At 52.7% G+C, this 13,393-nt stretch overlaps 2 protein-coding genes across 2 annotated transcripts; one reads left to right on the top strand and one right to left on the bottom strand.

The window, feature by feature from the left end:
- Nucleotides 1-278: 278 nt before the first annotated feature.
- On the top strand, nt 279-1,364 carry LOC127346930 (ervatamin-B-like). Its single transcript, XM_051373170.1, has one exon. It carries the CDS (start codon nt 279-281, stop codon nt 1,362-1,364), a length of 1,086 nt encoding a protein of 361 aa, XP_051229130.1.
- A 10,719-nt stretch (nt 1,365-12,083) lies between these two features.
- Nucleotides 12,084-12,554, bottom strand: LOC139839002 (uncharacterized). The gene has a single exon (XM_071829033.1). The coding sequence runs from the start codon at nt 12,552-12,554 to the stop codon at nt 12,084-12,086; it is 471 nt and encodes a 156-aa protein (XP_071685134.1).
- Between the last annotated feature and the right edge of the window lie 839 nt (nt 12,555-13,393).

Genomic DNA, 13,393 nt, shown 5'->3' with positions numbered 1-13,393 from the left:
GCCCCACTATGCTTGTTTTCAATAATAACTAAATTTAATTGTTTTATTAAATATGTGAGATAAACATTTATTTGCCCATAGCAACAAAAGAGTATTATGCTATTTCGATATGTAGACACCGTGTTAAGGCTATGTCCGAATAAAGGATACGCGAGGACCAAAACATGTAGCTAGCCAACCATGGTATTTACTTTCCTATATAAGGAGGTAGAGCAGAGGTCCATAGAACACTCACTTCACCCGAATCTTTGTATACAACTACAAAATCTAGTGTTTCAATGGCGAGAGGCATGCTGCTTGCGCTCACCATGGTCTCCGCACTCGCGGTCATGGCTCCGGCGGCGAGCATGTCGTCGCTAGAGAGGATTTACGTTAGCTCGGAGGATTTTTCTTCGGAGGATAGCCTGCGTGGCCTGTACGAGCGTTGGTACGCGCTTTACAGGCGCGGCGGCGACCCCGAAGAGAAGGAGAAGCGGTTCTCCATCTTCAAGGTAGAGGCGCACACAGTGTACGAGCTGAACGAGGCTGGTGCGCGCGTGAAACATCATCTGAACTGGTTCGCGGACATGACCCAAGGAGAGTACGATGACTCGTTCGCAAGCTGCTCGCACCGCAAGACCCCACACCGCGACGAGATGAAGCTCAACCGTCAGCAGCCCAGCCAGTATTACGCCGACAAGCTGCCGGTCACCGTGGACTGGCGGACCGTGGAGGGCGTTCTCACCAGAGTGAAGCACCAGGGGGAATGCGGAAGCTGCTGGGCAATTGCTGCCACCGATGCTATGGAGAGCGTCCACTTCCTCGAGAACAAGAAGCGCACCAACCTCTCCGCTCAGGAACTGGTTGACTGCAACTTCCATAATGATGGATGCAAAGGCGGCACGGCTGTCAATGCTTTCATTTACGTCATCAATTACGGCATTCATTCCTCAGAGCAGTTTCCATATGTGGGAAGGCGGACGGACTGCGTCATGCCTCCAGTAAAACCTGTCATGGCAATCAGGAATTATTACCATTTGCATCCACGTAACGAGAAGATGCTCATGGAAACGGTGGCCAAAAGGCCCGTCGTGGTCTTGGTTGTCGGCGCCAACACCACAACCTTTAAGCACTACAGCGGTGGCATCTTCAGAGGGCCCTGTGGCATCGACAGAAAGCACGAAGCCTTGCTCGTGGGCTACGGCACGACACCAAGTGACGATTCCAATGATCCTGGCGTCAAGTATTGGGTGCTGAGGAACTCATGGGGGGAGTCGTGGGGAGAGAATGGATACATGCGCCTTGAGCGCGGTAATGAGGCTGACGGTGGCCTCTGCGGCATTATGGAGGAGCCAGTGTACCCTGCACATCCATATGCGAGATAGTTCAATTGTTGGAGATATGCCCAAGAGGCAATAATAAAGTGGTATTATAATATCTTTGTGTTTATGATAAATGTTTGCATACCATGCTATAATTGTATTAACCGAAATATTGATACATGTGTGTTATGTAAACAACAAGGAGTCCCTAGTAAGCCTCTTGTATAACTAGCTTGTTGATTAATGGATGATCATGGTTTCGTGATCATGAACATTGGATGTTATTAATAACAAGGTTATGTCATTAGTTGAATGATATAATGGACACACACCCAATTGAGCGTAGCATAAGATCAAGTCATTAAGTTCAATTTGCTATAAGCTTTCGATACATAGTTGTCTAAATCCTTCGACCATGAGATCATGTAAATCACTTACACCGGAAGGGTACTTTGATTACATCAAACGCCATTGTGTAAATGGGTGGTTATAAAGATGGGATTAAGTATTCGGAAAGTGTGAGTTGAGGAATATGGATCAATAGTGGGATTTATCCATCCTGATGATGGATAGATATACTCTGGGGGCCTCTCGGTGGAATGTCGTCTGATTAGCTTGCAAGCATGTGATTGGATCACAAGAGATGACATACCACGGTACGAGTAAAGAGTACTTGTCGGTAACGAGGTTGAACAAGGTATAGAAATACCGATGATCGAACCTCGGACAAGTAAAGTATCGCGTGACAAAGGGAATCGGCATCGTATGTAAATGGTTCAATCGATCACTAAGTTATCGTTGAATATGTGGGAGACATTATGGATCTCTAGATCCCGCTATTGGCTATTGCTCGGAGAGGAGTCTCGACCATGTCTGCATAGTACGCGAACCGTAGGGTGACGCGCTTAAGGTTCGATGTCGCATAAGTAGATTTGGAATATGGTATGTAGAAGAAGTTTGTTCGGAGTCTCGGATGGGATCCAGGACATCACGAGGAGGTCCGGAATAGTCCGTAGAATAAGATTCATATAAGGGAAGTTGATTTCTAGGTTTCGGAAAAGTTCGGGATTTTTTCGGTGAAAGACTGGAAGGTTCTAGAAGGTTCCGGAGGGGTCCACCATGGGGCCCATGACCTAAAAGGGACCCACATGGGCCGAGGGGGTGCTGGCCAGCCCAAATGAGCCAGGAACACCAAGCCTCAAGGCCCAGGCCGGCCAACCCCTAGGGTTTCCCCAAAACCCTAAGGGGGATCAAGTTGGGGGAAGATTTCCCTCTTCCCCCCACTTGGCCGCTGGCCCCTAACCCTAGATGGGAAAGGGGGGCCACCCCAGCTGACCAAGCCCCTATATAAAGATGGGAGGGGGTGGCCGACCACTTCACCCCTTCATCCAACCCTGGCCGCCCCTCTCTTCCTCCACCATACGTTGTTCCGGCTTGGCGAAGCCCTGGAGCTTTTCTTCCTCCACCACCACCACCACGCCGTCGTACTGCTGGAATTTGGAGGAGATCTACCACACCTCCGCTGCCCGCTGGAACGGGGAGAGGACGGGATTCATCGACACCGTACGCGCGACCGAGTACGAAAGTGCTGCCGGATTGCAGCACCGGTACGATCGTCTACACCAACAACGAGATTAATCTCGTAGGCTTTGGAATCTTCGAGGGTTAGTCTCACATCCATCTCGTTGCTCCGATTTATTCGTCTTTGCGGTAGGAATTTTTTTGTTTTCTATGCAACGAACCCATCATCAATCACGTGTGCGCTTGATCTCCTAATAATGCTTGTATTCCAATAGTTAGTTCGAGTGTTCGTAATGTAACTCCTAGTTGTACTCTAGTGTTAGTGGAGTGGTATGATGGTGTACTATCTCTCTGCTAATACTAAAATTTAAGTATCCGGCATTGCTCCTTTAAACCAACACATCAACTACATATTTATGATGAAATCATATCTGTGTAAGATTGAAGATTTCCCTCTAGTTTAGTTTATTAATCTTTTATGTGTCACTAGGTCATCATTTTGACCTATATCTACAATATAATACAAAATATTATAGCATTATACAATATAATATCTGAAGTTCAATAATATTTTTAAAATATATCTTGTATTAAGTTTTTAAATGAATTACCTAGAAATACGCGTATGACTAATAAACCTGAGCAGAGGTAGTATTAATTCAATCCTTTTGAGAAACACATCAACTACATGTTTATGATGGCCTCAATGTATTTTCACCATGCTAGTTTTCTTGGTAGATTTTCCGTATTATACAAATGTGTTCTGAAGTGTATGCATATGTTTATATTTCCTAATTTTATAATGTAGGGATTTCTATTTCCATGCCGGTCCTTAGTTGTACTCAGTTTTCCCCAGCCCCTTAGTTTTTTCTCAGTTTTCCCCAAGCCTTTGTCTGAAACCCGCAGAAGGATCTCGGACGGAAGGAATCCATTTAGTTGAACATTCCGTGTTGACGTGTGGGGCCACGTCGTGTGGGGCTGGTAGGAAGGGACCGCGTGGGACAGGACGAGACCGTGTTTGGTTGTACGTGAGAGCTGGGTTTTGTCTCTCTCGGCCCAAATTGTCATTTTTAAGAGCACCTTTTCCCCACTTTCTCTCTCTGTCTTTTTCACCAAATTAGTATCAAATCTAGAGAAGCTTCTATTTCTGTCTTTCTTCAATTATTTATGCCTTCTGGCCCTCGTTTTTTGCCCAATATGGCAGCAAATCTAGTAGCAAATCTAGAAGGTAGTATATGACAAATTCACAGCAGCATAATCAGAAAACTAAGTACCTATGCCATGTGTGTCCACCATACCTACCTACTATGTGGTATTTTCTGACATTCCAAGTAAATACTTCGTGTGCTACCTTTAAACAATTCAAAATTTATTACCTCTTATTTGTGTCAATGTTTTATAGCTGATGAGGAAGTATGTGGTGTTTTATCTTTCAATCTTGTTGGGCAACTTTCACCAATGGACTAGTGGCTTCATCCGCTTATCCAATAATTTTGCAAAAAGAGCTGGCAATGGGGTTCCCAGCCCCAAATTAATTAACCTTAATAGACACTCCTCCATGGTATGTGATTGATGGAAGGCACCCGAGGATTCGGTTAGCCATGGCTTGAGAAAGTAAAGGTGGGGAGGAGTGTCATCTCAAAAATAAAACTAAAATATACAGACACTCCTTCATGGTATTTGATTGTTGGAAGGCACCCGAGGATTCGGTTAGCCATGGTTTGTGAAAGCAAAGGTTGGAAGGAGTGTCACCCAAAAATAAAAATAATCATGGGAGCCGCTCTTTGAAAGAATGTCTGGCAAGGGGGTTAGAGTGCCCACTACCATTCGTTGACAACAACAAACACCTCTCAAAACTTTACTTTTATGCTCTCTATATGATTTCAAAACTTGAAAAGCTCTAGCACATGATTTATCCCTACTTCCCTCTGCAAAGGGCCATTCTTTTAATTTTATGTTGAGTCGGTTTACCTATTTCCTTCCATCTTAGAAGCAAACACTTGTGTTAACTGTGCATTGATTCTTACATACTTGCTTATTGCACTTATTATTTTACTTTGTGTTGACAATTATCAATGAGATAAACATGTTGAAGTTGAAAGCAACTGCTGAAACTTATATCTTCCTTTGTGTTGCTTCAATGTCTTTACTTTGAATTTATTGCTTTATGAGTTAACTCTTATGCAAGACTTATTGATGCTTGTCTTAAAAGTACTATTCATGAAAAGTCTTTGCTATATGATTCAGTTGTTTAGTCATTGACTTTATTGCTTTGAATCACTTCATTCATCTCATATGCTTTACAATAGTATGATCAAGATTATGATAGCATGTCACTTAAGAAATTATCTTTGTTATCGTTTACCTACTCGAGGACGAGTAGGAACTAAGCTTGGGGATGCTGATACGTCTCCAACGTATCTATAATTTCTTATGTTCCATGCTACTTTTATGATGATACCCACATGTTTTATACATACTTTATGTCATATTTATGCATTTTCCGGCACTAACCTATTGACAGGATGCCGAAGTGCCAGTTCCTGTTTTCTGTTGTTTTTGGTTTCAGAAATCCTAGTAAGGAAATATTCTCGGAATTGGACGAAATCAACGCCCAGTATCTTATTTTTCCACGAAGCTTCCAGAACACCGGAGAGAGACCAGAGGGGAGCCAGGGGCCTCACACGCCAGGGCGGCGCGGCCAAGGGGTGGGGCGCGCCCCCTATTGTGTGGCCCCACCAGGGCCCCTCCGAGGCTGCTCTTCCGCCTACTTAAGGACTCCGTCGCGAAAACCCTAAAGGAATAAGCCACGATACGAGAAAAGTTACAGAGCCGCCGCCATCGCGAAGCCAAGATTCGGGGGATAGAAGTCTCTATTCCGGCACGCCGCCGGGATGGTAAATTGCCCCCGAAAGGCATCTCCATCGACACCACCGCCATCTTCATCGCCATCGCTGCTTCCCATGATGAGGAGGGAGTAGTTCTCTCCCGAGGCTGAGGGCTCTACCGTAGCTATGTGGTTCATCTCTCTCTTTGTGATCTAGTTGAATATCATCTATGTGCTACTCTAGTGATGTTATTAAAGTAGTTTACTCCTCCATGATGTAATGTTGACAGTGTGTGCATCATGTAGTACTTGGTATAAGCTATGATTGTGATCTCTTGTAGATTATGAAGTTAATTATTACTATGATAAGTATTGATGCGATCTATTCCCCCTTTCATAGTCTGTCGGTGATGGTGTGCATGCTATGTTAGTACTCGGTATAATTGTAATGGTCTTTCATGCACTCTGAGGTTACTTAAATATGAACTCCGGATGTTGTGGAGCTTGCTAACTCCGGCATTGAGGTGCTCTTGTAGCCCTACACAATGAATGGTGTTTGTCATCCAATAAAAGAGTGTAGAGTAGTTTCAGTTATGTGATCAATGTTGAGAGTGTCCACTAGTGAAAGTAGAATCCCTAGGCCTTGTTTCTAAGCATCGAATCTCGGTTTATTTACTGTTCCACTGCATGTTTACTCGCTGCCATCTTTATTTCAGATTGCAATTACTACTCATAATCATCCATATTACTTGTATTTTACTATCTTTTCGCCGAACTAGTGCACCTATACATCTGACAAGTGTATTAGGTGTGTTGGGGACACAAGAGACTTCTTGTATCTTAATTGCAGGGTTGCTTGAGAGGGATATCTTTGACCTCTTCCTCCCTGAGTTCGATAAACCTTGGGTGATTCACTTAAGGGAAACTTGTTGCTGTTCTACAAACCTCTGCTCTTGGAGGCCCAACACTGTCTACAGGAAAAGAAGTGTGAGTAGACATCATCGGGCCACACAGCGTACAGCAAATCTTGCTGTTCGTGGCGTTATGTGAGTGCTACCTGGGTTGTCCACCGTACTTCCCCCTATGGGTGTCGATCTTCCATGGGCGGGCGACCCGGGCTAGCAAGAGCGACCAGGCGCTCATCCCGAACGGCGGGATCACCTTCCAGGTGAAGTCGGGGGAGAGCTTCATCGACATGGCGCTCCCCAAGAAGGCGCAGTCGCGGTGGCGCCGGTTCTGGTTCTACGCCAAGGAGTACACTCCCCCAGGCGAGGTATGCATTCCCCAGTACACCCCTGAGCCGAGTGTCCCTCGGCACCTCAATGTCCGGTCGTTGCCGCGCGACCAGGAGGAGGTAGTGAAGGAGATGCGCCTGGCGATCCAGGCGCTGAAGGACGGCGGCCTGACGGCGGCCAACATGTACAAGTGTTGGCTCGGTCACCGCTTGATCCCTTTGCGCTGTCGAGGCCACTTTATGTGGGAGTACCGGGGGCAGAACGACTGCACCCGGTCGACGGCGACCGAGTGGGACGAGGCCGAGTAACGGAAGGCACTCGCCAAGATAACCACGGCCACCTTCACCTCCTTTGAGGATGGGCTGCGGCCCTTCTCCGAGGACAAGCCGGCGCCCCAGGTATCAGTCCGCTCACTGCCATGACCTCGAATGCCTGACTGAAGTTCTTCCTTTTCTGACTTGCTTCCTCGGCCTGGATGTAGCGATGGCAGAAGGTCGCCAATCATCTCCCCCTTGCGAGGAAAGAACCTCCGGAGATGACCGAGGGCGAGGAGGACGAGGCCGAAGATGAGGAGGAGCGCACCGAGTCGGACTCCAACGCGAGGGACTTCGTCCGACTCCCCCACAGTGAAGTAAGTATTTTTTGTTAAGCCTTGCTTCATCGTTCGCGGGGTTTCTGAAAGGCTCATATCAATCTTGTGCAGGTACAAGAAGAAGGTCTTGACGAGACCTGCCTCGGTCGGTGGAGCGACAGCTACGAGAGCTGCCGAGGCGAAGAAGGCGGCCGACCTGAAGAAGGCCGCCGAGTCGAAGAAGACGGCCGCCGACCCCGCGGGCATGGGCTCGTCCCGGGAAGAACCCGCCGTCGCGGGTAAGGCGGCGGATGCGACTGCCAGCTTCACTGAGCCCATCGCCGAAATCTACCCCTTGGCCAGCGTAGGTCGTGGTGGAGCGACGAACGCGGCCGTGGGCCTAGACGCCACTCCCCCCGTGGTAGAAGAGGAGACGGCGGGCACCGGGTCGACTGAGGCCCAGGGCACGGATGTTGTGCCGCCCGTGGTCGAAGAAGGTACCGCTGAGGGGGGCGGCCTCCCGACGACAAGGAAGGAGCGCCGGACCAAGGCTGCTAGGGACCAAGCTCGTCCTAGCGACCCCGAGGCGCGAGCGGAGGAAGCGCCGTCGACCGAGGCGGTGTTGCAGGCGGGCGAAGCACCCGAGTCGCGCCGTCCTCCGCCGTCGACTATGTCCTTCACTGAGCTCCACACAGCGCTCAGTGAAGTTCATGTGGTAGGCATTCCTTTACTCGCAGTCCAGTCCTCCCCCAGTCCCCGAGGGTCGACTTGGGCTGAAGGGGCGAGTCGAGGCTCCTTTTACACCTGGACTGTTGTTGTTGTTGACGTTCGCCCGTCTCCTGCGCAGGCGGAGGTGAAGCGATTGACGGCGCTTGTAGAGGAGGCGGCGCAGAAGAACCGTAAGCTTATCGCCCTGGGCAGTAAGTTGTTTCTCTCGTCTCCCCCTTTTGGTTTGTCCTGCGCATGTATGTGGATTTGTTCTCATCACCTCATGTTTTCTATAGCAGAGGCGCAGGCGAAGGCGCTTGCCGAGGCCCGTGAAGGATTCGTAAAGGAATCCTTCTATCGGGAAGCCGAGTTCCGGGCGACGCAGGCCAAGGAGGCGAGGAAGAAGGCGAAGGCGGAGGTTGCGGACCATACAAAGGTCCTGGAGGACAAGAGTAGGGAGCTTGAAGACGTCATCGCGGAGTACAAGGGGAAGCTGGAGTCCGCGACGGAGGCGAGGGATGCCGCTCGGGGGGCCGCAGCGTCTCTTCGGGAGGAGGTTCCGGCTTTGAAGCTGCAGCATGCCAAGGAGCTTGCCGTGGAGAAGGAGGCATCCGAGGGCATTGTCCTAGCGGTGCAGGCCGAGAAGACCAGCTTCGGGGCTTTTGTCCGCGAGATGTCGCGGCAGCTACTTGGTAAGTTCTTGCGGTCCTCTGTTAAACTTTTGTTGATCGCCGGGTGGGCGAGTCTGCCTCGGGGGGCAGTCTCCGAGCGTGGCGAGTCCGCAGCGGGGGCCAGTCCCCGAGTGTGGCGAGTCCGCGTCGGGGGCCAGTCCCCTAGCGTGGCGAGTCTGCCTCGGGGGCCAGTCCCCGAGCGTGGCGAGTCCGCAGCGGGGGCCAGTCCCCGAGCGTGGTGAGTCCGCGTCGGGGGCCAGTCCCCTAGCGTGGCGAGTCTGCCTCGGGGGCCAGTCCCCGAGCGTGGCGAGTCCGCAGCGGGGGCCAGTCCCCGAGCGTGGTGAGTCCGCGTCGGGGGCCAGACCCCGAGCGTGGCGAGTCTGCCTCGGGGGCCAGTCCCCGAGCGTGGCGAGGTTGCGTCGGGGGCAGTCCCCGAGCGTGGCGAGTCTGCCTCGGGGGCCAGTCCCCGAGCGTGGCGAGGTTGCGTCGGGGGCAGTCCCCGAGCGTGGCGAGTCTGCCTCGGGGGGCCAGTCCCCGAGCGTGGCGAGTCCGCGTCGGGAGTGAGATCTGACTTGGCCTCTTTTTTTGGTGTTTTTCAGGCCAATGTGAGCTCGTGGAGACGGCGACCCCTCGGGAGTGCCTGACGACTGCGACCACGCGCATCATCGCCTGCGCGGGGGAGATACTGGCGGCGCTCCAGTACCTGAGTCCACGGGAGGTGATCCCGCGGGACACGCCGTCGGTGTTTAAGGCTGTCTCCGACATCCCGGCGGTTGTCGACTGGCTCCGCCGCTGTTCTTGCCGCGTGGGCATCACCATGGCGCTGAGCATGGTGCTAGCCCCTTACTCCGAGGGATTCGACGTGGAAGAGGTTCACGGCTGGCTTCCCGTCGGAGACTGGGGAGTTTGACGTCGCCGAGGTGCTTCGCTTGATGGAGGCGGTGCGCCCCTACGCCGACCGGGTGTTGGCGACTGCGGACTTGGAGACGCACCTTGTCAGCTAGTCGGCTCCGGAGGACGTGGGGAAGGAGGCTGGCCCGGTGGAGTTCCCTGCCGAGCGCTTGTTCCATGCCGCGGCCACCAACGCCTTGTCCACCTACCCGGTTGTCCGGTACACCCCGAAGTTCCGCCATGGCGATGGTGGTGCTGAGCCGGTCGTGGAGGAGAACTCGGGGCCATCCAAGTAAGGGGAGGGCTTGTAGACCTGTAAATGAGAATACCCAAGTTCCTGCGAGCACATGACTCGTGGGTGTTAGTTGTAAATAAAGGACTAGCTTTTGCTTAATTATGGTTGGCGACCACTTTTGATGTGCTGAAACATATTGAATGTGCTTTTTTGTTCGAGTGCGTATTGGGGGCCGACTCTCCATGGCCAGAGGGGCCAGTCGCCATGCGACCCCAATGAAGGCTATCGACTTGACTGTTTTCCTTGTCGAGCTAGGCATCCCCAGTCGCAGTACATAGTCTTGTTAGTGCGAATAGCAGCCTCATGGGTGGAGGAGTGGGTCGGTTACGTTTGTGCTGTTTGTATGTAGCGCGCCTCTCGTCGTGGCTCAGTGAGCCAGTCGCTTGGCGACTCCAAAGGGGGTTCTTGGTGTGGCGTTGTTCCTTGGCGAGCCGCGGGTCCGTTTTGCGGGGTCCCTGGTCGAAGTACTTAGCCGTTCAAGTCACCAGCCTAAGGTAGAGGAGGGCGTTGTTGTGTCGTATAGCGTAGCACTACACGATTGCTGTGGCCCGGAGGGCTGGTCGGGCATGCGACCCTGCTGTAGGTTCCAGTTGACGTTTTCACCTGACGGCGTAAGGGACGGGGGGTAGCCGGGCCTGGTGTTGCGACCGGTTTGCCCGTCATGCCCTTGTTAGCCGGGCTACTTGGCCGATCTTGGACTTTCTCTTCAAGCAGCAGCAATCGAAGGTCTCCCAGTACCGAGTCGCATGTCATAGCGACTGGGCTCATGTTGATGAGATGGGAGATACGGTTGATCGACGAATAGTGGAGAGGCGATCGGCGTTTGAGAATGAAGCAATCGGCGACTTTTGATTAATCTCTGCATTTATGTGTTACATGTCTTTCTTAGGTGTAGAACCGGCGGAGGAGATTGACGTTCCAGGGGCGCTCCACCTCTCGGGTGAGTAGTTCGCCTTTGTCGTCCTTGCGGACATCGGTGAGGTAGTAGGAGTCGTTGCCGAGTACACGGATGACGGCGAAAGGTCCTTCCAATGGAGGGGAGAGCTTGTGCATGCCTTTCTTGTCTTGGATTAGCCGGAGCACGAGATCGCCTACTTTGAAGGAGCGACTGCGAACGCGACGACTGTGGTAACGGCGGAGGCCTTGCTGATAGATGGCAGTCCTGGAGAGTGCAAGGTCCCTGGCCTCGTCGAGGAGGTTGATGTCATCTTGGCGAGCGCGTTCGTTTTCTTCTTCGGCGTAGTTGGTGACCCGTGGCGAGTCGTAGGCAATGTATGTGGGCATGACCGCTTCGGCGCCGTACACCAGGAAGAATGGCGTGAAGCCGGTCGACCTGTTTGGCGTTGTGCGAATGCCCCACAGCACGGAGGGGAGTTCTTCTGCCCAGCATCCGGCTGCGCGCTCTAGGGGCACCATCAGTCGTGGATTGATTCCATGAAGGATGCTCTGGTTCGCTCTTTCCGCCTGCCCATTCGACTCGGGGTGTGCGACCGACGCGAGGTCGAGTCGGATGCCTTTGTCTTCACAGAAGTCGGCCATCTCCCCTTTGGCGAAATTTGTGCCATTGTCGGTTATGATGTTGTGGGGGTAGCCATAGCGGTAGATAAGCTCGCGTAGGAACTTGGTGGCTGTCTTTCCGTCGCACTTCTTGATGGGTTTTGCTTCCACCCATTTGGTAAACTTGTCCACCGCAACTAAAAGGTGAGTGTACCCACCGGGGCTGTTTTGAATTTTCCCACCATGTCCAGGCCCCAGACGGCGAATGGACAAGTGAGGGGTATGGTCTTCAGCGCCGATCCCGGCATGTGCGATTGACTTGCGTACTTCTGGCATCCGGCGCACGCGCGAACGAGGGCGACTGCATCTTCGTGGGCTGTTGGCCAGTAAAAGCCATGCCGGAAGGCTTTGGCGACGATCGAGCGCGCGCCTGCGTGGTGGCCGCAGTCTCCTGCGTGGATATCGCGCAGGATCTTGCATCCTTCGTCAGCGCCGACGCACCGCTGGAATACTCCCGAGGTGCTGCGCTTGTAGAGCTCGTTGTTGATGATGGTGAAAGACTTGCATCAGCGTACGAGCGCGCGTGCCTCCGTTTCGTCCATTGGCAGCACCTGGCGTTCGAGGTAGCTTAGGTACGGCTCCGTCCAGTCGCTGGTATCGGAGGCAAGTGCGACTAGGATGGAGTCGGGCGCGGGAGGCACGGCGATGTCCAGCTCCCGAGGTACGCGCACCGAGGGGTGGCTGAGTATGTCGAGGAAGACGCCTGGAGGGGGTTGGAGTCGCTTGGACCCGAGTCTGGCTAGCGCGTCTGCTTCTTCGTTCTTGCACCTATCAACCCACTCGACAACGTGACCGGCGAAGCTGGCGCCGGCTTGGTCAACAGCTCGTTTGTAGACGATCATGTTGGCGTCGGTGGCGTCGCAGGTGCCGGACGTCTGGCTGGCGACGAGGTCGGAGTCGCCGAGACAGCGTAGTCGTGTTGCGCCCATCTCTTTCGCGACTCGCATACCATGCAGGAGCGCCTCGTACTCGGCCATGCTGTTGGTGCAGGGCTCGAATCGAAGTTGTAGGACGTATCTCACGATGTCGCCTTTTGGCGAAGTGAGGACGACCCCCGCACCTGACCCCTCGAGGTTCTTGGAGCCATCGAAGTGCAGTGTCCAATGCTTGACGTCCGCGGGGGAACTCGGCTGCTGGGCCTCTTCCCAATCGGCGAGGAAGTCGGCGAGTGCCTGGGATTTGATGGCGTGGTGCGACTCGTACGTGATGTTGTGGACGCCGAGCTCGACTGCCCACTTGGCGATCCGGCCAGTTGCGTCGCGGTTGCGGATGATGTCTGCGAGTGGCGTTGAGGCGACTACCTTGATGGGGTGTTCGTGGAAGTAAGGGGCTAGTCGCCTCTGGACCCTAAGGACTGCGTACACCAGCTTTTGGTAGTGCGGGTACCGTTGCTTTGAGTCAATTAGGGCCTCGCTGATGTAGTAGACTGGGCGCTGTATCAGCTATTCTTTTCCTTCTTCCTTGCGCTCGACGACCATGACCGCACTTATCGCGCGATTGGATGCAGCGACGTACAATAGCATAGTTTCTTGTGGCAGTGGGGCCGCGAGGACGGGGGCATTCCGCAGGGCGTGTTGGAGCTCTTCCAGGGCCCTTTGTGCTTCTTCTGTCCACTCGAACGATTCTGACTTCTTGAGGAGGCGATAGAGTGGCGTAGCCTTGTCGCCGAGTCTGGGTATGAAGCGACTGAGGGCCGCGACTCGCCCGGCGAGTTTTTGTGCGTCGACCAAGCAGGTTGGTTGTTTGGTTCGCATGACCGCTAGGATTTTCTCCGGGTTGGGCTCGATGCCGCGCTTGGAGACGACGTAGCCGAGTA

Source organism: Lolium perenne, chromosome 4 (genome assembly GCF_019359855.2).
Source record: "Lolium perenne isolate Kyuss_39 chromosome 4, Kyuss_2.0, whole genome shotgun sequence".
Taxonomy (NCBI): domain Eukaryota; kingdom Viridiplantae; phylum Streptophyta; class Magnoliopsida; order Poales; family Poaceae; genus Lolium; species Lolium perenne.
This window is presented reverse-complemented; position numbering and strand designations above follow the sequence as displayed.

Coding starts and splice junctions, on each gene's coding strand:
- LOC139839002 (XM_071829033.1), bottom strand. CDS start 12,554: ATGGCCGAGTACGAGGCGCTCCTGCATGGTATGCGAGTCGCGAAAGAG.
- LOC127346930 (XM_051373170.1), top strand. CDS start 279: ATGGCGAGAGGCATGCTGCTTGCGCTCACCATGGTCTCCGCACTCGCG.